This window comes from Triturus cristatus, chromosome 5_2, assembly GCF_964204655.1.
Source record: "Triturus cristatus chromosome 5_2, aTriCri1.1, whole genome shotgun sequence".
In the NCBI taxonomy this organism is placed as follows: domain Eukaryota; kingdom Metazoa; phylum Chordata; class Amphibia; order Caudata; family Salamandridae; genus Triturus; species Triturus cristatus.
Genome location: NC_140588.1, coordinates 599,836,975 through 599,862,145, shown reverse-complemented (window position 1 = coordinate 599,862,145; position 25,171 = coordinate 599,836,975). Strand labels below are relative to the sequence as shown.

General features: G+C 45.5%; 1 protein-coding gene across 3 annotated transcripts in view; it reads left to right on the top strand.

The window, feature by feature from the left end:
* The window catches only part of LOC146829049 (mitochondrial fission factor homolog B-like), a 240,208-nt gene extending 221,308 nt beyond the window's left edge, over positions 1-18,900 (top strand). For all 3 annotated transcript variants that reach the window (XM_085607674.1, XM_085607676.1, XM_085607675.1), the window contains one exon: positions 17,015-18,900. In XM_085607674.1, the coding sequence (XP_085463800.1) occupies positions 17,015-17,146 (132 nt within the window). In that variant the 3' untranslated portion in view covers positions 17,147-18,900. The remainder of the gene's footprint in view (positions 1-17,014) is intronic.
* Positions 18,901-25,171: the final 6,271 nt, after the last annotated feature.

Here is a 25,171-nt window from a genome sequence, read left to right as displayed (position 1 = left end):
ATTTGGTCATTGAGGCCTTCACTATCAGCCCTCAGGCGATGTACCCATCTCTGTTCTATCTTGAACAGGGCTTTCTGTGTGATCCTGGGGTGGGCCTCAAGAACTAACCATCTTAGGGAGTCTGGTTTATGGTTATTCTCTTTAAAGTGAGTGTATAATTTGGTGGTAATCTTCTGACATCTCACATTGCTTTTGTGTTCTGTTATCCGTGTCTTAACTGGTCTCATGGTCATACCCACAAATCTCATTTCGCACGGACAGGTGATAAGATAGATACAGTGAGTGGTGTTACAATTGGTGTGTCTCTGAATCTTCCAGGTGAAGGAGTCTGAAAACACCACCTCTTTCGTTACTGAAGTCTGGTGGCATGCAGCACAAGAACCACAGGGGTAGTGACCTTTTACTGGTGGAAGGTCCCATAGGGTTCTCTGTTCCAGATGGTCAGTGTGTCTAGGTCTCGTGTTGATGAGGATATCCTTCAAATTTTGTGTACGTTTGAAAGCAAAACGTGGGGGTGGAATGGTGAGGTCACCCGTAGTCAGGATCCCCCAATGTCTTTTGATTATGCTTTTTATGCGTGTGGAATCAGGGGTGAAGGATGTGACGCAGGTCAAAGTCTCTGTATTTTCCCTAATATTGGGTTGTAGTAAGGCCTCTCGTGGATTGTTGCGTGCTCTCTTTAGTGAGTTTCTAACCTGACGTTCAGGATAACCCCTATGTCTAAGGTTTGAACTCAAATGGTGAGCTTCAGTTACGTAATCATTGGTGGAGCTACAGTTCCTCCTGATGCGGAGGAACTGTCCAAAAGGTAAATTGTCCTTCAGCGCCCTTGGGTGGTGGCTGCTATATAGAAGCAAGCTGTTCCTGTCCGTTGGTTTCTTATACAGTGTAGTACTAAGGCCTGTGTCATCTAGTGTAACCATCAAATCCAAGAATGGCACCTGTGATTCTGAGATGGTGTGAGTGAACTTCAGAAATTGGTTCTGTACGTTAATCCATTCGCAGAAGGCTAGACAAGTTTGCTGGTCCCCCTTCCAGAAGATTAAAATGTCATCTATGAAACGCCTCCACAGGGTTAAGTTGTTGGAGTAAGGATTGTTGGGGTTTCTAATGACTTCTTCCTCAAAAGTGGCCATGTAAATACAGGCCACACTAGGGGCAAAGGTGCTCCCCATCGAAGTGCCCTGTGATTGATGAAACAGTTGTTTGTTATATTCAAAGAAATTCTCCGTTAGGGCCAGTGTGGCGCATTCCATTATGAAGGAGATGGGGGTGGGAGAAGTCCATTCCTCTCTCCTGAGGACATTCTCAACTGCCATTAGGGTGGCACGCTGGGGGATATTAGTATATAGTGCTTCCACATCCAGCGTGACCAACAGGTCAATGTTACTTGTGTCGTGTATAGCCTCAATGACCTGTAGGATATCCGTAGTGTCCCTGATGTAAGAGGGAGTTTTTTTGACTAGAGGTTGTAAAAAGTGGTCTACAAATCTGGAAAGGGGTTCCAGAATTGAACCTATTCCTGATACAATAGGGCGCCCAGGGACCGGTGTGGTGCCCTTATGTATTTTTGGGAGCGTATAGAAGTATGGAATCTTAGGGTCCTTGGTAGTGAGAAATTCAGCTTCCTTTCTACTGATCCACCCATTGTTTTCTGCTTCAAAGGTCATAGTGGCAATTTCGGTGGTAAGTCTCGGTGTGGGATCAATAGAAATAGGAGTGTAGTATCTTGTGTTGTCAAGTTGTCTTTTACATTCACGGTCATAATCAATGGTATTTTGTATCACAGTGGCACCCCCCTTGTCCGCCTGTTTAATGGTGATGTTGGTGTCATTGGCTAAGGTTCTCGCAGCTAACAATTCCGCATTGGACATGTTGTGGAAAGTATGCTTAGCGGGAATCGTACTCAGCTCACGAAGAACAGCTTTTTCAAATGTGAGTACTTCCGGGAGGACCATATTGTTGGTCGGAGTAAAGGTAGACGGATTGCGTAACCCAGTGTCTGTACATTCGATAGCTGGTTGGTCTTGGAAGAAAGCTTTCAAGCGTATTTTTCTGAGGAATTCATGAATTTCACAGTTATCTCTAAATCTGTCTGTTCTTGGTGTAGGGACGTATCCAAGCCCCTTCCCAAGGACCACTTGTTCCAAGGAGCTCAAGGGTCTATCAGAGAGATTAACCACTAGTTCTTTCTCCCTCTGTTCCTGCCCCTGGGTCCCTGCGGGAGTTGTTCCTGATCCTGCCATTGAACTACCTTTTGGGCCCCTCTTTTTCGCCCTCTTCCTCTGCCCCAACCTCTGTCTAAAAAAGGAGGGTTGCCAGTGGGATAGAATTGGGGCTGTCCGTGTGGGTATATGGGGTACTGCCAAAAGGGGGGTGGTTGTGGTGGACCTGTGTAGGCTGGTGCGTTATTGTAGTGGGGATAAGGAGATGGAAAATTCCTTTGTTGCTGATTGCCTCCCCAGCTGCCCGTGCTTGAGTTACTGTTAGTCGACCCCCTTCTTGAATTATCAGAACTGTCATCCGAAGAATAACCATTCTTGGTTGTTTGGAAATCTGCTTTCAGATAGGGATAGATCTTTTCCTTGTCAAATTTCAGAATGTCCTTCTGCAATTTGGCTATCTTTAATTTGAGTAGATATTCCCTGTTGTCAGTGATCTCACTGTTTATTTCTGCTAATTTGGCTTTGAAAGCTGTATTCTGGACGGTGGATTTAAGTGCACTCTCTGCCGCCTGGATTCTACCTAGTAGGGCATCCCCTAATCGGGCCGTGTTGATAATAAGAACCAGGAGGTCTCTGGTGCACTTCCAAGGCACCAGGCACCATTCTTTCTTAAAAGTTGGGTCTTCCAAAAATAACCTAGGAAAAACATTGATGATAAGTCCGCTAGGAGCTATATTGGCTCGTAGATATTCCGTCATCAATGCCCCATGGAGTGTGATTTTGACCCATTCTCTTTTTAATGCTGTGAGTGAAGTCCAGTCTTCTGATTGTGACCCTGAGGCCACAGATCCCCCTGCCCCAAGAAGTGAGGGAGTTTTCCTTAAAATATCTGCTACAGCTTCATCGTTGAAGCTGAGTCCTAGGTTGTCCTCCATAAAGGTAGGTAACCAACAAAAACCGTCAGATATACTGAGGTTTTAAGACAAGTGGGGTCCACTCAGTGCAATTGGCACCGTATGGTATTTTAAATTACGTCCCACGAGGTTGGCCCGTGCAAAACTATATTAACAAAGGAGGGGGACTAGTGGGCTTTTAAGGGAGGTCCAGCATACAGGCCCAGTAAATCATTTAGAAGAAATGAGTATGCAGTTCCTCAGAACAACGGGAGAGTAAGAGTGTGAGGAAGAGACCGTGTACAGAGGAAGGGGAATTCCTCTAGTCGGAACTAGGGTCCTCACACACCCAGCAAGCTAGGTGTCATGCTTCATCATATGGACCTGCTCCTCGTCGGGACGGCGCTGCAATCCCCGACGGGCACCCTTAAAGGGGCTCTTTAGCGGAGATCTTTTGTTCCTGGCCGTATGATGTAATGTGTGTGAGGGGTCTAGTGGTGTAGATGTGGATGTGTGTATGTGATTAAAACAAGTTGGATAGTCCAAAAACAGGACTTTATTAAGAATGGCTATCCACTTGATTAAAAAACAGGAAACAGAGTGGCAGCTGACTGACGTTAGGGTTCAGCTTAGCTATGCTCTTCTGTGATGGTCAACATGTTTCATGCCTAGTGGTCTAATGATCCATGGCAATTCTTCAGGACCTAATTATCTGATAACTATCTACACACTGTGGGTATGCTCAGACGTGAGTCCCTTGCTCACTTTGCCACTGGATTCAAGCAAGCCTGGCTGAAGACGGCTGAAATGCCAGAAACCGGTCCTAGGAAGCTTGTTTCCGGTCCAGGGAAGATATGGCTTGGCAGTTCGGGCTGGACTGTTCCCATGAGGCACAGGGTCAGACTGATTTGCATATGGCCATGTCTGAACTGGGGTGGCAGAGTGGGCTAAAGAACGGTGATGGATTAAACCTAGATCAGTTGACTGGGGGTGAGTGCTTGCAATGTTCAACACTCCGTCCATCATTTCCTTTGGTTTTTGCTTGGGTCATTCCATGAGTGCATTGGTACTGACTGGAAGATTGGAGTACTGCAAGGGGAGTGCATGGTGAATTTATAAGTGCTTGGGTTTTTGTGGAGTGATTGGATAAGTACATGTTGCTGGCGGGGTTATTGGATGAGTGCATGGGTAGTAACAGGGCAGTGGCTGGACTGCATGTGTACTGCTTAGGGTATTGTAGCACTGTATGAGTTAGTCCATGGGTCATTGCATGAGTGCATGGGTGGTGACTGGATGATTAGAGTACTGCAAGGAGAGTGCATGGTGAATTTATAAGTGCTTGGGTTTTGGCGGAGGCATTGCATAAGTACACACATGTCACATCAGGCCCCCGCCCCCTCCCTTCATCCCTGTGCAAATGCGCCCCTGGCTGGTTTTAAGTTGGGGGATTTATTCCCCTTGAATCCTGAGGGTCTCTGGGGGCCAACTAACCCACTAGGTACCTCCAGTAAGCGCCACAGAGCTGCGTTTCAGAGAGGTGGTCCGAGGCCATGCCCCTTTTTACACCTCTCTGCAACACAACTCTGTGGCGCTACTGGACGTACCCGGTGGGCTAGTTGGCCCCCAGGGACCCTCAGGATTCAAGGGGACCTAATCCCCCAACTTAAAATGTGCCACAGGGCGTGGTTGCACATTTGTCACATCAGACCCTGCCCCCTCCCTGCACCACTGTGCAAAGGCGCCCCCTGGAGCGTTGTAAATTGGGGTATTAAATCCCCTTGAGTCCTGAGGGTCCCTGGGGGCCAACTAGCCCACCAGCTACCTCCAGTAAGTGCCACAGAGCTGCGTTGCAAAGAGGTGTAAAAAGGGGCATGGCCTCTGAACACCTCGCTGCAACTCAGCTCCCTGGCGGATACTGGAGGTTCCTAGTGGGCTAGTTTGCCCCCAGTTACCCTCAGGATTGAAGGGATCTTAATGCCCCAATTTACAATGTGCCAGGGGGTGCGTTTGCACACTTGCTATGTCAGGCCATCCCCCTCCCTACACCACTGTGCAAACGTGCCCCCTGGCACATTGTAAATTTAGGGATTAAATCCCCTTGAGTCATGGGGTCCCTGGGGGCCAACTAGCCCACCAGCTACCTCCAGTAAGTGCCACAGAGCTGCGTTGCAGAGAGGTATAAAAAGGGGCGTGGCTTCTGAACACCTCTCTGCAACGCACCTACTGGAGCATACTGGAGGTACCTGGTGGGCTAGTTCGCCCCCAGGGACCCTCAGGATTGAAGGGGACTTAATCCCCCAATTTACAATGTGCCAGGGAGTGCGTTTGCACACTTGCTATGTCAGGCCCTGCCCCCTCCCTGCACCACTGTGCAAACGCGCCCCCTTGCGCCTTTGTAATTTGGGGAATCAATTCCCCTTGAGTCCTGAGGGTCCCTGAGGGCCAACTAGCCCACCAGGTACTTCCAGTAAGTGCCACAGAGCTGCGTTGCAGAGAGGTGTGAAAAGGGGCTTGGTCTTTGAACACCTCTCTGCAAAACAATCCCTGGCGCATACTGGAGGTACCTGGTGGACTAGTTGGCCCCCAGGGACCCTTAGCATTCAAGGGGAATTATTTCCCTAACTTACAACGCTCCAGGGGGCGCGCTTGCTGAGTGCTGCAGGGAGGAGGCGGGGCCTAACCCCGATGCCGACTTTTTACATTTGTTTTTATTTTACAAGGGGGACTGTGTGGCCCCCCTTCTTTTACATTAATTGTGACCCTGGGGACACCATCCCCTAGGGCCTGCTCTTCTTTTTTTCCTTATAAAAAAACGGGAAGGGGGCCATGCGGCCCCCCTCCCGAGGCCATTGACGGCCCCGGGGACCCCATCCCCCATTGCATGGCCATCTTTTTATAAAATTATTTTTGGGCAGGGGGCCGCGTGTCATCCGCGTAGGAGAAAATAGACAACCCAGCGTCTTCAGCAATCGTAGCCAGAGGCCTGACATAGACATTGAACAATAATGAGCTGTGAATGGAGCCCTGCGGTACTCTGTGAGGAGAAGCATGGGACTTAGAACTGACTGACGGAGAAAAGACCTTGAAAGTACGGTCGGTCAGGAAATCAGTGAGCCATTTGAGCGCTGCCCCGACAACGCCTAATGATTGCAGAGCTTTTAGTAGGGCGATGTGTAATACAGTGTCGAAGGCAGTACTCTAATCAAGCAGTATGAGTGCCACAGTTTCACCCATATCGAGACGGTGGCGCAGTGTTTCCGTGACTCCCAAAAGAGTGGTTTCCGTAGAGAAACCAGCTCTGAAACCAGACTGTGATGAATGTAAACATTTTTGGGAGTCAACAAAGTGCGTCAATTGTTGGTTAATATGTTTTTCAAATATTTTAGAAAAGGCTGGAAGTAGAGAGATAGGGCGGAAATGGGATGGTTATGCCTGATCAGCATTAGCTTTTTTCAGGAGTGGGAGAGCCATGGCATGCTTCCATTTAGATGGAACGACTGCTTCCTACAAGGATGCATTAAGCAACTCCATAATTAGCTTTAATGACGATGGCTCAAGCTTCTGAAGTATGGGGATGGGAAGAGGATCTCTAGGAGAGCCGGATTTAAGGTTGTCTAAGATACGTTTAAAAGAGATGGTGTACAGGGGCGACCAATTCTTCAAAGTGTTGATGGGTACGGCGGTCTGAATAACCAGTGGAGCGGAGCTACCTGATGTTGGGGGGGAAGTTCTGAGTTTGCTACACCACATTGGTTGAACCTACGTTCAGTGCTGAGTAAATTGTCTCCACTTTATTGGTGAAGAAATTGGCTAGGTCCTCACATTGGACTTCGGTGAGCACAGGGAGGGTGGGTTAGCAAGCTGTGCCCGAAAGGTCTTTGACTAGTTTAAACAGGGTCTGGGAGCGGTTTTGTGCCGATGTGATGGTGTTACTCACATATGCAGCTCAGGCAGCGTTGCAGAGGGAGTGGTAGTCCCTTATTGCTAATTTGTATGCACGTTTAAGTTTGGGCGCATAATCCTTCCTCCAGCGTCTTTCTAGCGCTTTGCATTTTGTTTTCTCTGTTTTTAGTCTTTCAGTGAACGACGGGGCAGGCGGTCGGTGATTGTTCACTTTTTTAATGGATGATGAAAGACACGCCTCAATGGATGATAAGATCCAGGGATGGATGGTGTCCTAATCTGCTAGATTAACTGAACTAATGGTAGGGATGGTATTGGAGAGGTGTTGGTAGAAAGTATTAATGTCTAGTTTCTTCCAGTTTCTAGACCTAAACTTGGTGGCTGAGATGGGCATGATGGCACAATGTAGATCATGCCTGACCACGAACTCAACCAAAAAATGGTCGGACCAAAGAACTGGGAGAGCTGCCTGCCATGAAATATTAGCTAGGTTTTGAAATGGGGTCCAGTAGATGGCCCGCCACATGGGTGGGGCCTGAGTTGCAGAGTAAGATGTTCATAGCAGCCAGATCTGCCATCCGAGACGTTCTTGTTGTGCATGTTGGGTCATTGAAATATATATTCATGTCTCCCAAAATGGTAAAATTGGCAGTGTCCAACAGAAGGGGTGCAATAAGTTCAGGAAAGGCCGCAGCCCATGGCCCTGCTGGCCCAGGTGGGCGGTAAATGAAGATCCCAGAGACTGTAACTTTGGGTGTAAGGGAGAGTTTGAATAAGCTGGCATCACAGCCCTTAAAGGCCAAGTCCTCCCGTTTACAGGTGTATGAGTTTTTTGAAAATTACCGCAATACCGACTCCTATTTTAATGCCACGGTCCTTCCTAATTATCGTGTAGTTAGGGGGCAGAGCGGCAGCGACATCGGGGCCAGAGCTCTTGTGTAACCACGTTTCCGTAAGGAAAATAGCATCTGGTTGTTTATTCCACAAGAGGTCAAAGATGTCATCCTTATGTTTAGGAAGCGACCTGCAATTGATGTTAAAAACAGTGAATTCTTTGGGAGGCGCGACCTTACTAGTAGCGGGTAATAGCTTCTGTGTAATATTGTTGGTAGAGCTAGTAGAAATTGTGGTGTGTACTTTACTCGGCTGTATATCAAATGCATAGCCACAGCAGGAGCAGTTAGAATCTGGAGTATACAGATTAAGTATACTACAATCATTATGTAGGAGCGAATGGAGCTCGTATAGCTGGTTATGTGAGTAGCTCATATTGTCCCTTGCAGAAGGGGCAGGGGTCGTGGCCCCTGGCCCCGACCGGACACGGACGGGTGCAGACGAGCTTGCCTTTGGCGTGCGGCCGCTGCGCAAAGCTTGTGGCATGTAGTTTAAGTACAAGAGAGGCTCCGCCCCTATGGTCTCTTGCCCGGAAGTAGGTGGTGAAAGTTGCCGAGTACTCCCTCCTTTCAAGCGGGACAACCCGTGGTGGACTGGTGGGACAATGCGGGTTAAATGAAGAGGCAGGTGAGTAAAAAGACAAATGCAGCGCAATTTTAAAATGAAAACAGTTGTGTGAACTTTAAAAAAAAAAACAATTAGCAGCAAGTTTATAAGTGTGCCAGTAGCACTATAGCTTGCTTCAGTCTGCGCGCATGCACTGCGCGAAGCCTGTGGCATGTAGTTTAAGTACAAGAGAGGCCCCACCCCCTCTGGTCGCTTGCCTGGAAGTAGGTGGTGAAAGTTGCCAACTACTCCTCCCACTCAAACGGGACAACCCGTGGTGGACCGGGGAGCAGTGTGGGTTAAATGAGGTGGCAGGTGAGTAACAAGACAAATGCGGCGCAATTTTAAAAGGAAAAAGATTTCCGTGAACTTTGTTTAAAAAACAATTAGCAGCAAGTTTGTAAGTGTGCCAGTAGCGCTATAGCTTGCCTTCAGAATGCGCGCGTCCTGTGCGCAAAATCTTGTGGCATGCAGTTTAAGTACAAGAGAGGCTCCGCCCCCTCCGGTCGCTTGCCCGGAAGTAGGTGGTGAAAGTTGCAGAGTACTCCCTCCACTCAAGCGGGACAACCCTTGGTGGACTGGGGAGCAGTGCAGGTTAAATGAGGAGGCAGGTGAGTAAAAAGACAAATGTGGCGCAATTTTAAAAGGAAAAAGATTTCTGTGAACTTTGTTTAAAAAACAATTAGCAGCAAGTTTGTAAGTGTGCCAGTAGCGCTATAGCTTGCCTTCAGTCTGCGCGCGTCCTCTGCGCGAATCTTGTGGCATGTAGTTTAAGTACAAGAGAGGCTCCGCCCCCTCTGGTCGCTTGCCCGGAAGTAGGTGGTGAAAGTTGCCGAGTACTCCCTCCACTCAAGCGGGACAACCCGTGGTGGACTGGGGAGCAGTGCGGGTTAAATGAGGAGGCAGGTGAGTAAAAAGACAAATGCGGCGCAATTTTAAAAGGAAAAAGATTTCCATGAACTTTGTTTAAAAAACAATTAGCATCAAATTTGCAAGTGTGCCAGTAGCGTTATAGCTTGCCTTCAGTTTGCGTGCGTCAGATTATCACGTGGATGATGTCATCAGTGAAGTTATCAGTGATGTCACTGACCATGTCATGCATGATGTAATATGTGACGTCATCAGCAGTGCATTGTGGAGGCGCGAGTTATAGTTAGCTGAACTAACTATAACGGCCGAATTTCTCTGGTTTTGTACGAGTGAAATGTCCAACTAACTATAACATCCCTGAAACCTGTGGTTTTCTCAGTGAATTTCCAAGGTTTTTTAAATGCTAATTTCTAACTATAATGTCCCTGAAACCAGTAGTTTTGTCAGTGAATTTCAAAGCTTTTTTAAATGCTAATTTCTAACTATGCCTACAGAGGTAGGACATGTGCAGAAAGAGGAAGAAAGGCGTAGAAAGAAGCAAAAGAAATGCAGAAAGAGGCAACAGAAGTCCAGAAAGACAAAGAAAGGTACAGAAAGAAGCAAGAGATGTGCACAAAGAACCAACAGAGGAGCAGAAAGAGGCCTTGTTGCAAAGTCATGCTGTTCCCCCAACTTGTTGCTGACGGGTACTGGTTGTAACTGACTCTGACTAACCAGGCCCGGAACCAGTGCTATGCTGAAAGACACTTGAAATACAGTGAAAACACCTACATACACTAGGGTACACCATGCGTTGGGGTACCCCTGTGATTGGCATGACCTCCCCTGTATGGCCCTAGTACAAAATAGGGCAGGGGGATTAAAACTAGCTCTAAGAGGTGCAGAAGGAGGCAACAGAAGTGCAGAAAGAAGCAATAGAGGTGCCGAAAGAGACAATAGAGGTGCAGAAAAAGGCAAGAGAAGTGTAGAAAGGAGCATGTGAGGTACAGAAAGAGCCAACAGAGATGCAAAAAGAGGCAAGAGAGGTGCAGAAACAGGCAAAAGAAATGCACAAAGAGGCAAGAGAATTGCTGAAAGAAGCAACAGAGGTGTAGAAAGAAGCAAGAAAAGTACAGAAAGAGGCAAGTGAGATGCAAAAACAGGCAGGAAAGGTACAGAAGGAGGGAAGACGAGTGCAGAAAGAGACAACAGGGGCCAGAAAGAAGCAAATGAGGTGCAGAAAGAGGCAACAGACATGCAGAAAGAGGGAAGAGAGGTGCAGAAAAAGGTAAGAAAAGTGTAGAAAGAGGCAAAAGAGGTATGTAAAGAGACAAAATCATGCAGGAAGAAGCAAGACGGGTGCAGAAAGAAGCATGGAAAGTGCAGAATGAAGCAACAGAGGTGCAGAAAGAGGCAAGAGATGTGTAGAAAGGAGCATGTGAGGTACAGAAAGAGCCAACAGAGGTGCAAAATGAGGCGAGAGGTGCAGAAACAGGCAAGAGAAGTGCACAAAAGAGGCAAGAGAATTGCTGAAAGAAGCATCAGAGGTGTAGAAAGAAGCATGAAAAGTGCAGAAAGAGGCAAGTGAGATGCAAAAACAGGCAGGAAAGGTACAGAAAGAGGGAAGACGAGTGCAGAAAGAGACAACAGGGGTGCAGAAAGAAGCAAATGAGGTGCAGAAAGAGGCATCAGACATGCAGAAAAAGGCAATAAAAGTGCAGAAAGAGGCAAAAGAGGTACATTAAGAGACAACAGGGGTGCAGAAAGAAGCAAGACAGGTGCAGAAAGAAGCATGGAAAGTGCAGAAAGAGGGAATAGAAGTGTAGAAAGGAGTAAGTGAGGTGCAGAAAGAGCCAACAGAGGTGCAAAAAGAGGCAAGAGAGGTGCAGAAAAAAGCAACAGAGGTGTAGAAAGCAGCAAGAAGAGTGATGAAAGAGGCAAGTGAGATGCAAAAACAGACAGGAAAGGTACAGAAAAGGGGAAGACGAGTGCAGAAAGAGACAACAGGGGTGCAGAAAGAAGCATATGAGGTGCAGAAAGAGGCAACAGACATGCAGAAAGAGGGAAGAGAGGTGCAGAAAAAGAAAGGAATGTGCATAAAGAAGCAGCAGAAATGCAGAAAGAGGCAAGAGAGGCGCAGAGGGAAGCAAGAGTGGCTTGCACACCATTGATACCAATTTAACACCCACATTTAGCAATAGGTGACCTTTCTAGGTTTGCAAAGGGCTTTCCACCACGCTGTAACACTTGTCACTGCACTATTGGTAGCGTATTAACCGTTTCAGTTAGAAACAAGGCTTTTTTTGTTCAAAACGGCAGATTAGGGTGCAGATGATGAATTATGTGGCTAATGCAGAAAATGTATAATTGTGCGTAAATTGGTGCAGCCAAACAGTCACATCATTCCAGTGGCACTGCTCATACCTCTGACTAGGTCCACAAGTGCTCCTCTGTGATTCCATCTTTTTTTGTCTCACTGAGTTCATAGTTGAGCTTCTGTGGAAACGAGGAAGACTAAACCTGAGGTTACCACCCCACAACACGGACTACCATACCACATAATTAGTCTTCATAACACATAATCCCACTCTACATGATTCCTATACACTAAATACCACATACATTCTATCCACATAATTTTACTGCACAGCATACCACATAATTCCACTACACACAACGTACATCCAACCCACTCCAAAAAACATTAGTAAAAAACGTTTGCATTTACAACGCCAATAGCTCTAGTTCTTGCAAATGCGAAACCTATTACATTGCAAACACTTTTTTAACTAGTAGTCGCTTATGCAGAGTGGTGGAGAAAGAGTGCTGGGCCTCCGACCAGCGCTCAGGAATTCCGGTGCGTAGGGCTTACAGGAGGTACCAGTAGGGCTTCTTAGCCCCCAAAGTCCTTCAGGAGTAAATTGGACTTCATCCCCCATCCCGTAGTCTGCCACGAGGCACGTTTGCAGAATGGTGGAGAAAGGGGGGCATCGACTCCAAGGACATCTTAGCAATCCCACTGTGCGGGACTTACTGGTGGTAACAAGAGGGGTAGTTGGTCCCCAAGGACATCCTTGCGGGACAACTACCCCTCCTATTACCTCCAGTAAGTCCTACACAGCAGGATTGCTAAGTTCTCAGAGCAGGCCACACCTCCTTTGCCCACCACTCTACAAACACACTCCCTGGCGTGCTCTTGGATGGGGATTGAAGTCCCCTTCGCTGTTAGGGGTCCTTTAAGGGCCAACTAGCCTACCTCTTACCTCCATTAAGCCCCACACAGTGGAATTGGTGAGAGGTGGACAAAGGCCACGCCCCCTTTCTCCACCACTCTGCAAACGCGTCCCCTGGTGCATTGTAAGTTGGGGGTGAGGTCCCCTTGAATGCTGAGGGCCTCTGGGGGCCAACTAGCCCACCAGGAACCTCCAGTAAGAGCCACACAGCTGGATTGCAGAGATGTGGTCCGAGGCCACTCCCCCTTTTTACACCACTCTTCAAATGCACCTCTTGGTGCTCTGCTGCTCAGGGGATAAAGTCCACTTGTGTTCTGAGGTCCTCAGGACACAAGAGGGCCTCATCGCCCCACCACCAGTGCGCCAAGAGGCACATTTGCAGAGTGGTGTAAAAAGGGGCGTGGCCTCAGACCACCTCTCTGCAATGCAGCTCTGTGGCACTAGGGCACTAGGGCTAGTTGGCCCCCAGGGACCCCCAGTATTCAAGGGGAATTAATTCCCCAACTTACAATGCGCCACGGGTTGCATTTGCAGAGTTGTGCAGGGAGGGGGCGGGCCTCCAGCGAGATGCCACTTTTTTTTATAATGGGGCTGTGTGGCCCCCCTTCTTTTACTATTTTGTGGGCCCTGGGGAACCCATTCCTCAGGGCCTGGCACCTATTTATGAAAACATTTTTTTCTTTTTTTAAACGAAAAGGGGGCTGCGTGGCCTCCCTCCCGAGGCCAATTATGGCCCTGGGGACCCCACCCCCCGGGGCCAGACTTTCTGTTTAAAAAATATATATATATTTTTCAGAGGAGGGGGGCCACGTGGCCCCCCTCCCGGGCCACTTCTGGCCCCAGGGTCCCCATTCCCCGGGGTATGGCCTCTCCGTTGGGGACCGTGGGGGGAGCCCCAATGCCCCTATGGTCCCGCTGGCTCCCCGCCTCCTGCGGGAGCCGGCATTGCTTTTGCACAAGGGGAGCTGCTGACATGCAGCTCCCCTTGTGCAAAAGCAATCCTGCTTTGCTTGATTGAAGCTCTCACTTCAATCAAGCAAACCAGAGTTTCCTATGGCAGGTCCAGGAGCCGTGCTCCCACCCTGCCATAGCGAACAGCAATGTCCAGGGGGTGGGCACCCCGGGACATTACAGGAGCCGGCCCTGGGGGGTGGCGGTCCCCATGGCCATCAAGGGCTCCAGGAGGGTGGCCGCGCATCCCCCCTCCTTCATTTCTAAAGCCCCAGGGAGGTGGCAGTCCCCGGGTCGTGTGGGGGTCTCGAGCCCCCCACATATATTTTATGTTAAAAAATATGAGAGCCCTGGGGAGGTGGCGGTCCCCAGGGCTGCGGGGGGGCCGCGAGCCCCTCGCATTCAATAAACTAAGCTCCAGGAAGTTGGTGGTCACCGTGCCTGTGGGGGCCCCGAGAGCCCGCACTTTGTTTTTTCAAAATGTTCTCGGTCGGATTCGCAACCCCAGCGCGAATTCAGACAATTTATTTTTTAACAAGTGCTTTTTTGGGACCGCCTCAGCAGGCCTAGGCGGTCAGGGTGTTTCTTTCTTGTTTTTTAACCTCTTTTTTCACTGTTTTCTTGTGACTCGGTTCTACCGAGTCACAAGATGGCTGCCAACACTTCCTGGTTTGGAGTGTTGGCAGCCAATCAGAGTGAAGCTCGTGTCCGGGAGGAGTCGCGATTCCTCCTCGGTGCTCAGATATCGATATTTTTCTTTTTCTAATGTCTCAGGAACTACTGAACAGATTTACACCATTTAAAAAAAAGGACTCTTTCTGAACCAAAGGCTACCTTTTGCCAAATTTGGTGTAATTCCGTTGAGCAGTTCGGGCTGTAGCTTTGTGTAAGGTTTCCGATGGAAATTAACTTGGGGAAAACGCGTTTTGGGACCCCCCTTTTTTCTCGGCCTCCGTTTTACAAATCACCCCGAAACTTTCAAGACAGGAGCTGACTGGAGCTCCCCACGAATTTTGAAAATTTGGCAAAATTCATCAAATGGCGCCACAGATATTGGCAAAAGAAAAAATGCTATTTGAATAGAAACAAGGTCCTAACTATAACTACCTACTGGAGACCACCAGTAGGTATATATTTACCAACGAAGTTGCCCCCAAATGCAGTGCAATCCCTCACAGGTAATTTATTCTCAGAGGGCAGTCATGGTGAGCTACATTAAAAAGCTTACATGACTGCACCCGCCTGCAAGGCAATATCTGGGGAGTCCTTAGGACCCCCTTTCCCGCCTCCATAGGGCTGCTCTCAGAGGGCACACTCACAGTGCACAAATAAAGAAAATGTGCCCTATTACGATAAATGTGCTGCTCCTAGGGCAGTCGCAAACACACGCTGCCCTGGGGGCACTGCATTCATGTGAAAACGAAGAGCAGCTGCTTGCAGCCGCTCCGTTTTTACAGTGCAGACAGCAACCCGTCTGCACTTTTGAAGGGATTAGAGATCCCCTTGCAGGCGGGTGCAGTCAGTGACTGCACCCGACTGCAAAGGGATGTCTGGTGGGTCAATAGGACCCCCTTTTTCCCATCTCCAGAGGGCTGCTGTCAGGGGGCGCACTCAGTGCACCACCTCACAGTGCACCACCACAGTGCACCACCTCACAGTGCACCACCTAAAAGGTGGCGCACTCACAATGCGCCCCCTGAGAGCTTCTTTGCCTCTGCGCCTGCGACTGTCATATGGCGAGGTCGCAGAGGCAAAGGAATAGCCTCATTTGCATAGGACACGCCCCTATGCAAATGACAGACCGCCCCCTGAATGTAGTGCTGGTCCTTTAAGTGCACCAGCGATTACTAAAGGGGATGCACAAGCGTCTAATCCCCTTTCTGTAATACCAAAGTGCCCTGGGTGCGCAAAGCAGGCGCACACGCCCGTTGGGCCCCCGGGGCACTTGCAGTAATATAACCCCAGGTGTCCGATTTTAAAACAGTTGTCATAGATTCATGTTATTTGTCCTTTGGTAGACTGTCTCTACTTACTTACTCTAACTACAAAGATTTGCCATTAGGCATCAGAGATTTGGGAAGCATATTCTCTCCTGGCAGGTCAGCAGGGTTCTCTTCTGATTAAACTATTTGAATACATTTCAACTTAATGATACTCCCTTGTGCAATAAAACAGAACCAGCAGTCGACAACTGAATGTTTTTTAATGGAAAGTTAGTGATGTTACATTTTGAAAATGGCAGGGAGCTATTACAGCTTGCTGCGAGCATATTCTCAAGTTCTGTGCCACTGGGTTGTTATGGTTATCAATTTACCATGTTCCTGTCTACTTGAAACCCCTGGCTAAGTTGAGTTCTTGAGTTTTGGTTTCTTTCAAGAGGCTGTGCTACTGCATCTGCGATGTAGTACGATGGTAAGAAAAAAGGCTGCTAGTTCCATTACTTTATATCTTAGCTAGGCTCAAACAATTTCAACCTCAATTATTTAAATAGTTTAATGAGATTCAAAGAGAATGTTGGCTAAAAAAACATTTTTTTAAATGCTTTTAGTTTAGAAGTCGCTTCTGAAAGGTTCCTTAATCTGTAACTGAATTTCGAGAATACTCATTTATTGAACTGATATTGAATGATGCATTTCTGTCTAGCTCAATCTTTATTCTCATCTAGTGGATGCAAACCTGAAGGTTTAGCTCAGTGGTCATCAAAAGAAAAAAAAATTCATTGTAGTTTGGTACATCTATTGTATCTTCTAAATTAGCTAACTTGATTCAGATGACAGATTTTCTGATAACACCCTCAAGACTTTTACAAAAGAAAGATGCTTTAAACCCCAAACAGATAATACAGAGCAATACATAAGTATGTAACATGCCCAGCTCTATACAAAGTGTGGATTAAGATCTTCCAGAAATCCTCTGATTGGGGACATCTGCATTGAACCAGCTATCATTCTGTTTGATCATTCAGCTGAAGATTTAATGTTATATGTTATGACCTATTGATCACAAAATACTGGAAAAGCAACATTTCACCTAGTATTAAGGCTTATTCACCTCAATGGTGGGGAGATCAGATCAAGGCATATTTATTTGAGTGGTAGCCTAGCACAATGGTGTTGGTAGCAGCTCGATAATGACTCATTTTGAAAATACAAAATTGTACATATTTTTTCCAGGCAATCCTATGTAAGGATGAATTCTGTTGTCTTTTTTCTTATATTGTTAATTAGAATGAGACTATTATGTTGTACATTATGAGTTGATCCCTCAGGTAAAAAATAATTTATTGGATAGGTTGGTGGAGACCATTTTTGCTCTGCTAATATGTTCAGTGTAAATCTTTAGGGAGACCGTAGGCTCTCCTGCAGTCAAAATACTTTATTCTTTGAGCCCTCCTATTTCAGCCTTCCCTGAAAGAAACAACTTCTGCAAGATGCAGTTATTTGTGGAGCAGTACTCCGCAATTGACTAGGGAATGCTTTTGCTTTATAACATTTTACTTCCAATCTTGTTTCTTTTTCAGCTGATCAAGATTTCTAGGAGGCTTCAAAATCTCGAAGAAGAAAGAGCAAGTGGATACCAAAAAGAACTGTTGATCTTCTCTGCTCTCTTAACAGCTTGCCTGCTCAACACCCTGCTTTGGCTGAGAAAATAGCAGACTGCTTGCAATGCCCATCCCTGAATGCAAGGGATGTGGATACAGGCTGTTATGCTCCACAGAACTGGAAAGTCTCCACCTAGGGGAGCTTCCTCATCACAAGATCCATTTCTCACTACAGAGTGTTGCGAGTTCCCATGAGGTCTCCTGCTATCCCTCTGGTCCAATTAAAAAGTATGATCTCTGCAGTGGATGTGCATTTAATGGAGAACAATCTGTACTCCTGACTCACGTTTGCACCAACCATTTTGGTTTCATCACATAGTGTCATGTTGTGCCAGGGCTCGTTATCATATATACACACCAGCTAAAGACCAAAAAAAAGGCTCTTATTGCATATCATGGACTTCAGTAGTATAACATGTAGTTAACACAACCACCAGAGTCGAAATTCATGACAAACCGGTTCGAAAATGTAGAGTGACTTAAGAATAAGTTTATCTTCTGTTTTGTTTTTATGAAATGTGAGGCAATATAAAGCAGTTATCCTAAATTTCCAAACAATAGGCTGTTTCAATTATGTGTCTAATGTCCTGGGTCTTCCTAATTTGAAGACTGTTTCATGTTAGGTGTCTACATGCATTTATTTGGTGCCAGTATGCCAGGGGCTTTTCATCTCCCAAGAGGGCACCTGAATCTTTTAGCATGTGCCGCATTCCCATAAATAATCATCACCCTGATGTTGATCCTGGTAGCTGCTAAAATTGTAATAAACATTTCTCCGTTATTGCTGCTCAAATGTGCCTTATTTCTTATTTTAACTAATCCAATTCCTGTTCTTAATGGTACCACTTTCTCGGTTAACTACCCACTACATGCAACTTGTAGTCATTACTCCAGTTTGCCAAGCATTTTGTTAAATATAACACTCTTTTCCCTAAATGTCTACTCAAACCCAAGTTGCCAAACTGATGATGCCAGGCACTCTACCATTTGTATAATTGCAGTTTTTTTTATATCTCTTACGCTTTGTTAATTGTCACATCTTCTAAAATGAGTGGCAAACAAATGTGAGGCTAATAGGGCCCATGCATTAACGCTTATATTTTTAAATGTTGGATGTGAAGTTGACGTTTTTTAGACAATTACTTTTGCCACATTTGTGCTTGTGTGATAAAATGCGATAGTGTACACATTAAGTGTTTTGATTACAAATACATTTCTTCATAGGCACATTATCATACCATTGTACATTTTGTCCAAGGACCACGTACACTGCGCAAACTGCCCTTGCATATTATTGTCCATTCGGAGACAGCTGTGAATTGGTAAAATCAATAACAGCAGCCGGATCTCAACCCAGGCACAGTGCTAATAGGCTCAGTTTTCATTATATAAACTGCCCCAAGCCTCCGTTCGGCAGAGGAGCATTTACATGGATTGTTGTGGTCACCTGTGCATGAATACTAGCCCAGCTGAACCTCATCAGTATCCTGAGATTGATGGAGGCCTGTTCTACACCAGATTGGCTTCCGGATGAAACACGCACACAGGAAAATGTGGAGTTAGATCACTCCAAAGTAGCTGGCAGAATCATCTTCACCCTATGTTTTCTAAGATAGGTAGCGCTAGGTAGGAGTACAATTATATGTATTCATATAATCAATTAAAAAATCAAAATGGTTTAATTATTCATCATTTTCACCATTCATGTAATGCTGGTTACAATTCTTTGTTTCCTACTACTAATCATTGCTGCACACATATGTTACACAAGAATCCAATTTCTTCAATAAATTGTTTGAAATGGCAATTTGTGTATTTCTTGTGTCTCCCTTTAGGGCATTTATTTATTTTATTTATTTATAAAGTTTTGTATAGCGTGAACAAGACCCAGATGGGTATCAGAGCGCTTCACAATTTGGAGTGTCGGAAATAAGAAAGGGATTCAAACCAAAGCCAATTTAGAGTGCATGCAAGGAACAGTGACAGAGGGGGTATCAACGGAAATCACATTTAAATAATACAAAGTGTGCTGGGAGAAGAACACACATAACGTATTTGAATATAACCGAACAACTCTGGACTTCACAAGTGATGGTCTAAATAGTAGTTAGTCCGAGGGCGGTGAGTGAGACAAATAAGCCATGTTCAATTAAGGCAATAACTTGTTCATAAGGATTATTTTCACTTCCTTTTTGAAAGAAGCCGTTGACGAGTTTCTGCGGACTTCTGGTGGGAGAGAGTTCCAGATCTTCGGGCCGAGTCTGAGAAAGCTCTGTGCCTCATTCTCTTTTTGCAGAAAATCTGTGGTTTCAAGAGGAGAGAGTTTGCACTTCTTGATGATCTACCCCCTCCTGTTTGTTCTAGCTTTTGCGCCAAGTAGCGGGGGTATGGAAATGGATGGCTTTGTGAGTCAAGCAGGTGATCTTTAGTTGTATTTTGCTTCAAGTGGCAACCAATTTAGGGATTTAAGAGATGTGGAAATGCGAGCATTTCTCTTTGTACCCATAATCAATCTAGCTGTGGCATTCAGGGTAGCCCTTAGTGGGGCCAAGGTATATTTGGGGAGGTCACAGAGCGTAGCACTGCATAGTCTATCATTGGCAAAACAAACGCTTGAAACAACTGCTTGAAGTCATCTTGTGGGAGGAATGGTTTGAGATTCCAGAGTATCCTCATCTGGTGATTAGCACCCTTGCAAGCTTTTCTAATATGATTCTTCATGTTCAAGTGCATGTCCAGGGTGATTCCGAGAGATTTGGCTGAGTCCATAATGTGAGGAGAGCAGTTGAAGGCTGTGAGAAGTTTCATCAAGCGCTCTATCTTGGGGGTGTGATTAGGCAGAGATATGAGAAGGAATTCCGTTTTGGAGGTGTTGAGCTGGAGGTGATTCTCCATTAGCCAGTTTTGAGCATTCTTCAGGGTGGATATGAGTGCAGTGAAAGCATGAATGAGTTAACAACAAAAGGGTAGATCTGCTTCGATGAATTTCTTGGGGGAATTAGGGTTGTCATGTTCAGAGGTTGCAGCCACCATTGGGTACCCTGTGAGGTTTAGGGGGCCAGATGGTGCACTGTGAGCTAGCCAGGAAATAGGTCAACATATTCGGATGGTATGTGTGGACGCAGTCCCTAAAGTTTTGATGCTTATGTTGCCCAAAAACATAGTCTTCCTGAATTAGTAGGAGCCATACGACATGGCGCCCTACGTAATAGATCACTAGAAACAGTGGTTCCTGTGGAAAAAATATATATAAGCAATAGATAATGCTATTACGCACAATGGCAATCAAAAGGGGTAATGAGGATGTCCAAATGAGAAGTAAGACCATATACAATGTGATTCTTATCAATTTAGAATGTTTATATACATAAATCATCCTAGTTATATCCCAAAAAACAGTGCATAGTGTCCCCAGGAGACCATGGAACCTACAAAACAGTGCGCAACATTTTGTGACATACAGAAATGGTTTCCATAATAACAACGTCGACCATCAAATTAGTACATAATAAACCCAGCCTTCTACTATGGTAATAGAGACTGGCAAATGATTTGCTTTAGGTATTGTCGATGGCGTTTCGACCCCGTTCCCAGTGGGGGGGTCTCTTAAGGACCTAGCAGTGCAGGGATATCTGTAGGATGATGACAAAGTAGAATAAATCAGGGTGGGGCCAAAGCCTGCTAAGGGCCAGCAATTATATACTGATGGACAATAAGGAAAGTACCTGAAAGAGGAATGTGTTGTCCAAGTGATAGTGGTGCAACCCCAGGAAGTGAAGATATAGGAAGGGTGCTCACGTGGGACCCAGCCGGGAACCTGCAAAAAATGACAAAGAGGTGGCAATGAGACCTCATATTATACTGCTAAGCTGGAAAGGTATGGTAAAAGACAACAATAAAACAATGAATAAATACAGACTTACCCCAGTGAGGGGAAGGACAGTCTTGGTATGTGCTGTGTTCATTAACCAGCATCCATTTTCAAAAAATGACGATACATATGGTTAGTAATTAATTGGGCCCATGTCAACATGACAACGCGACAAGATAAACACAGAATTCTCACAATATGTCTAACTTTATAGGTGGTTTCCCAGGTAAAAGAATGTGCCACATGGGGCACAGTATTTGCTGAAATTAATACTATAACGCATGGTACACCATCTATTGCTATTTTGCCTGAGGTGCTTAAACAGATTAAAAAATAATACGTGGAGGACACTGCACTGGATTTGGGGATGAAGTTAATTGGCAATATTGCTACAGTATCCTCAATCACATTAAGTAACATTAGAGGGGAAGCAGCATCATTGACAGTACGCTCATGCCTCGCGCACATCGCTTCAGCAGACCAAGAGCACGAACTACCTAAACATATGGCTGAAACCTACACATCTATAGGTCAAGCTAATTTGGGGGCCAGACCTAATAAACCTCAAATAAAGGGAAATTCTGAACAGGATAACCAAAGGCTGGAAGCAGAGGCTTCTAAAAAACACCTCTGACATAAGAACAATAGAGAAAAAGTTCAATCACAGGGTGGATCTCATCCGCAAGAATCCTTCGAAAAGCGCTACAACTTGTGTAATCATGAAACTATAAAACAGCCTGATAGGTAAAAGTATACTAATACCTGTCTTTCTCGTTCCTTTCAGGAAACATACAAAACACACTCTGAGAGAGGCAGACTATCAGAGCGCAGATCGGAGGAGTATGTGAAACTGAATGACTCGCAACGCTCTTCTAACATCACCGTAAAGAAGAAAGAAAAACTTCCACAAAAAAAAAGAAAGTGACTGGTATTGCATTTAAATATGCCACACATATTGAGGACCCTGATTCTGAACAAGGAGTGGGCTCTGACTCTGCTAGACAGCGCAGCAGAGGTCACTCTAGTTTTATTGAATCTTCAAGAGTAACTGGCGGCAAGTGCAACTAATGAGTTTGTTCAAGTGGAAACACCGGATCCGAGAGTTAGTTCTCCAAGCAGATGGTATAAATTGCAACTCCAAATTGAGGGTGATAAACCCCCTACCATTAAAGTTCTCTTTTCAGAAAACTTGGCATTTGGCTATGACATTCTCTTGGCTGAAAAAGATTGGCCAACAGAATTTGTATGAAAAGTCCCACCTGGGGAAAATGTGATGTTACCATCCTTCTCCGTCCTTGTTCCTGAAGATGTTAAACATGCATATTCTAAGGAGTGGGCCCTTGCACAAGCTCTGGCATTATATAATAAGCATATGGGCTGAGTTGAAGATTCACCCTGTCATATAATACCTATAAAGTCCAGCCCACAAGTGCAACCACAATACCCCATTAAACATGAAGAGAAATTCTAGCCCAACTTGGAATATCAAGGCTTAATTGAGCCTTGCATTTCACCATTGAACAATCCTTTGTTTTCTGTAGCGTAATCAAAAAATGAATGGTTTGTAGTGTAACCAGATCATTCATATCGCTTCGTCTTAGCCTATTGGCAATTATGCAGTTACACACGCACATTTGCATACAAAATGCACACAGTGTAGCACTAATGAACAATATTGTGCTAAAAAAATACAAAACATATTAGACATTTTGAATGGCTTTTTCTGCAAAAATATAGCGCCTGAAAGCAGGTATTTGACAGCATTTACCGGGTTCAGCTCGTAAAAATAATTTTTTCGATTGCCCCAAGGGAATAATAGAAACCCAGGTTTGTTCTCTACCCGTGTAACAGGACTCTTTCAAACTTTTGACCAAGAAGCATTGTCCTATGTTGATGACATATACCTTATGGATGATGACTTAGAAACACACCTATCCAGAGTAGATCGCATTGTTGTAGGATTTGCTCAGCTAGGCACAAATTCAACTACTAGAAATCAATAATTTCTTTTCACCGTGGCCTGTTGGGTTACGAGTTATCAAATGAAGGCAAAAGCTTAGTGCTCGTTTCCTAGAGAAATGTGCACTGTTATATCCACTGAACACAACAAAAACTACAAACCCTTTTGGGTTTTCTTAGTTTCGGTAGAACGTACATACTAGATTATGCACAATGGGTTAAACCATTCTATGAATTAATACATCCAGACTTTTCAAGCACAAATTGGACACCAGAGCAAAAACAGATTTTGTGTTCAGTACACCAAGACATGCCAGCTTCGAAATACTTACACGTGTTAACACCACAAACTTGATGATCTGTGTAATCGCGGTGAGACAGACCACACATATATCACAAGGCTGACACTGTAAATCGCATTTATATTACAATGCAGAGATGTGATTTGCACATAGAAAAAATACTAACTGCAGTACAGACAGATGTAGTGAGCATCATTACCCCAGCGGAAACGCATAATTGCTGTGACTCCCATTCCAGCCTTAGAGGCTGTCACAAAGCCAGCATCCAGAACGTGAAAGCCTTACATCCTAGATGGATACAGTGGGCCACTTCATTAACAACAACTGACGTAGACTATGTCTTCGACTCTACATTACAAACTCAAGCTTACCTACAATATGAACAAGAATACCCTGTGCCCAGTGAAAGTCCTCTGTATCAGTACAACTTCAATGTCTACAATGATGGTTCTGTTGAGCCCACATTTGGGATAAAACATCAATACTCCACCAATTGCGTAATGGTAAGAGGTCAAATGAAGGATGGGGTCTTCCAGCCTCTCATAACGTTTGCAGTCACTAGGTGATTGGACTGCAGAGCTGGCTGAACTGAAAGCTCTAATTCTAGCACTAGAGAATATGGATTCTTAATTCCCCACACTTATAGTGTGTGATCCGTATTATTGTGTCCAGTCTTAAAATGAGTACTTAAACTATTGCAGCCCAAATGGATTCAGAGACTCTAAAGGGTATGCTATCAGGCACAAGTAGCTTTGGGGAAAGACGGCAAATCTTAAAGCAAGTTTGCCACAGATTCATGTTATCCACACACTGAGCCACCAACATGTAGGAAAACCCGTTGAAGGGAATTCACTGGCTGAAGAAGCTGGAAAGGCAGCATTGCAAAATGCTGTCACAGCTGCAATAACTTGTTCACACACAAGAGTACATGGAGACATCAGGATGGCTCTCACAGCTTTTCACTGTGGCACTCCTTTACCAAAATCATATCCAGCAAAATACTCTTCCCTACTGAGTGCGCAAAACATTCTGTTTGCTCATCTTCTCAGAAAGGGGAAAGTGTAATTCCAAATTCAGATTTCAGACCAGAATAATTCATGGCAGCACATTGAGGGGTTAGTTTCAGCCCACGCTGGTGTGGCGGCTACACTTTCACTACTACAGCAATGCTCTTGGTGGGCAGTACTGTAGAAGCAGACCAAACAGTATGTCCTTAAATGTTATATTTGTCAACAAATAAAAGTTTACACCACAGCATTCCTACCGCAGACACCTCTCTTGATTTCAAACAAGCCTCTGGTCTGTGTGTATCTGGACCACTGCTGGCCACTAAATAGTGATGGCTCTTTTAAATGCATTCTGCTAGCGGTGGATTCATGTTCTAGATTCCGATGGACATAGCCACAGTGATCGGCTAATGTTTGAACTGTTAAAAAAGATTTGCAGGGACATATGTAGTAGCAGCATTCAATTCGGACCAGGGCCCAGCGTTTGCCTATAAGGCTTACCGGGATACCATGAGTACCTTAGGTGTGACTGTGCACTTTTCCATGACCTATCATTCTGAGGGAAATGCAATAGTGGAAAGGAAAACCCGTGACTTAAAGCATTCTTTATCAGCTAGAGTATTAGGTTTAGGTGACTTGGAAGCCACTCTGCTACTCTTCACTTTCTCTAACCCTGAAAAAACAGCCCCCCACAGAGGAGTAAATGCCTCCCTCAGTACTTCTGAAAACACCCTACAGTGTATCCTGCTGAACACCAGGTCACTGGTAAGGCATAAATATGAATTTGAATGCATGATACAGCTTTCGAATCCAGACCTGGTCTTTCTGAATGAAACTTCGGCTAACAACACTTCGGAGCCAGATTGGAACATTGCCCTGCCTGCAGGATATCTCGTAGCCTGCTTAGATAGAGTAGGGAGAAAAGCGGGGGGCATCG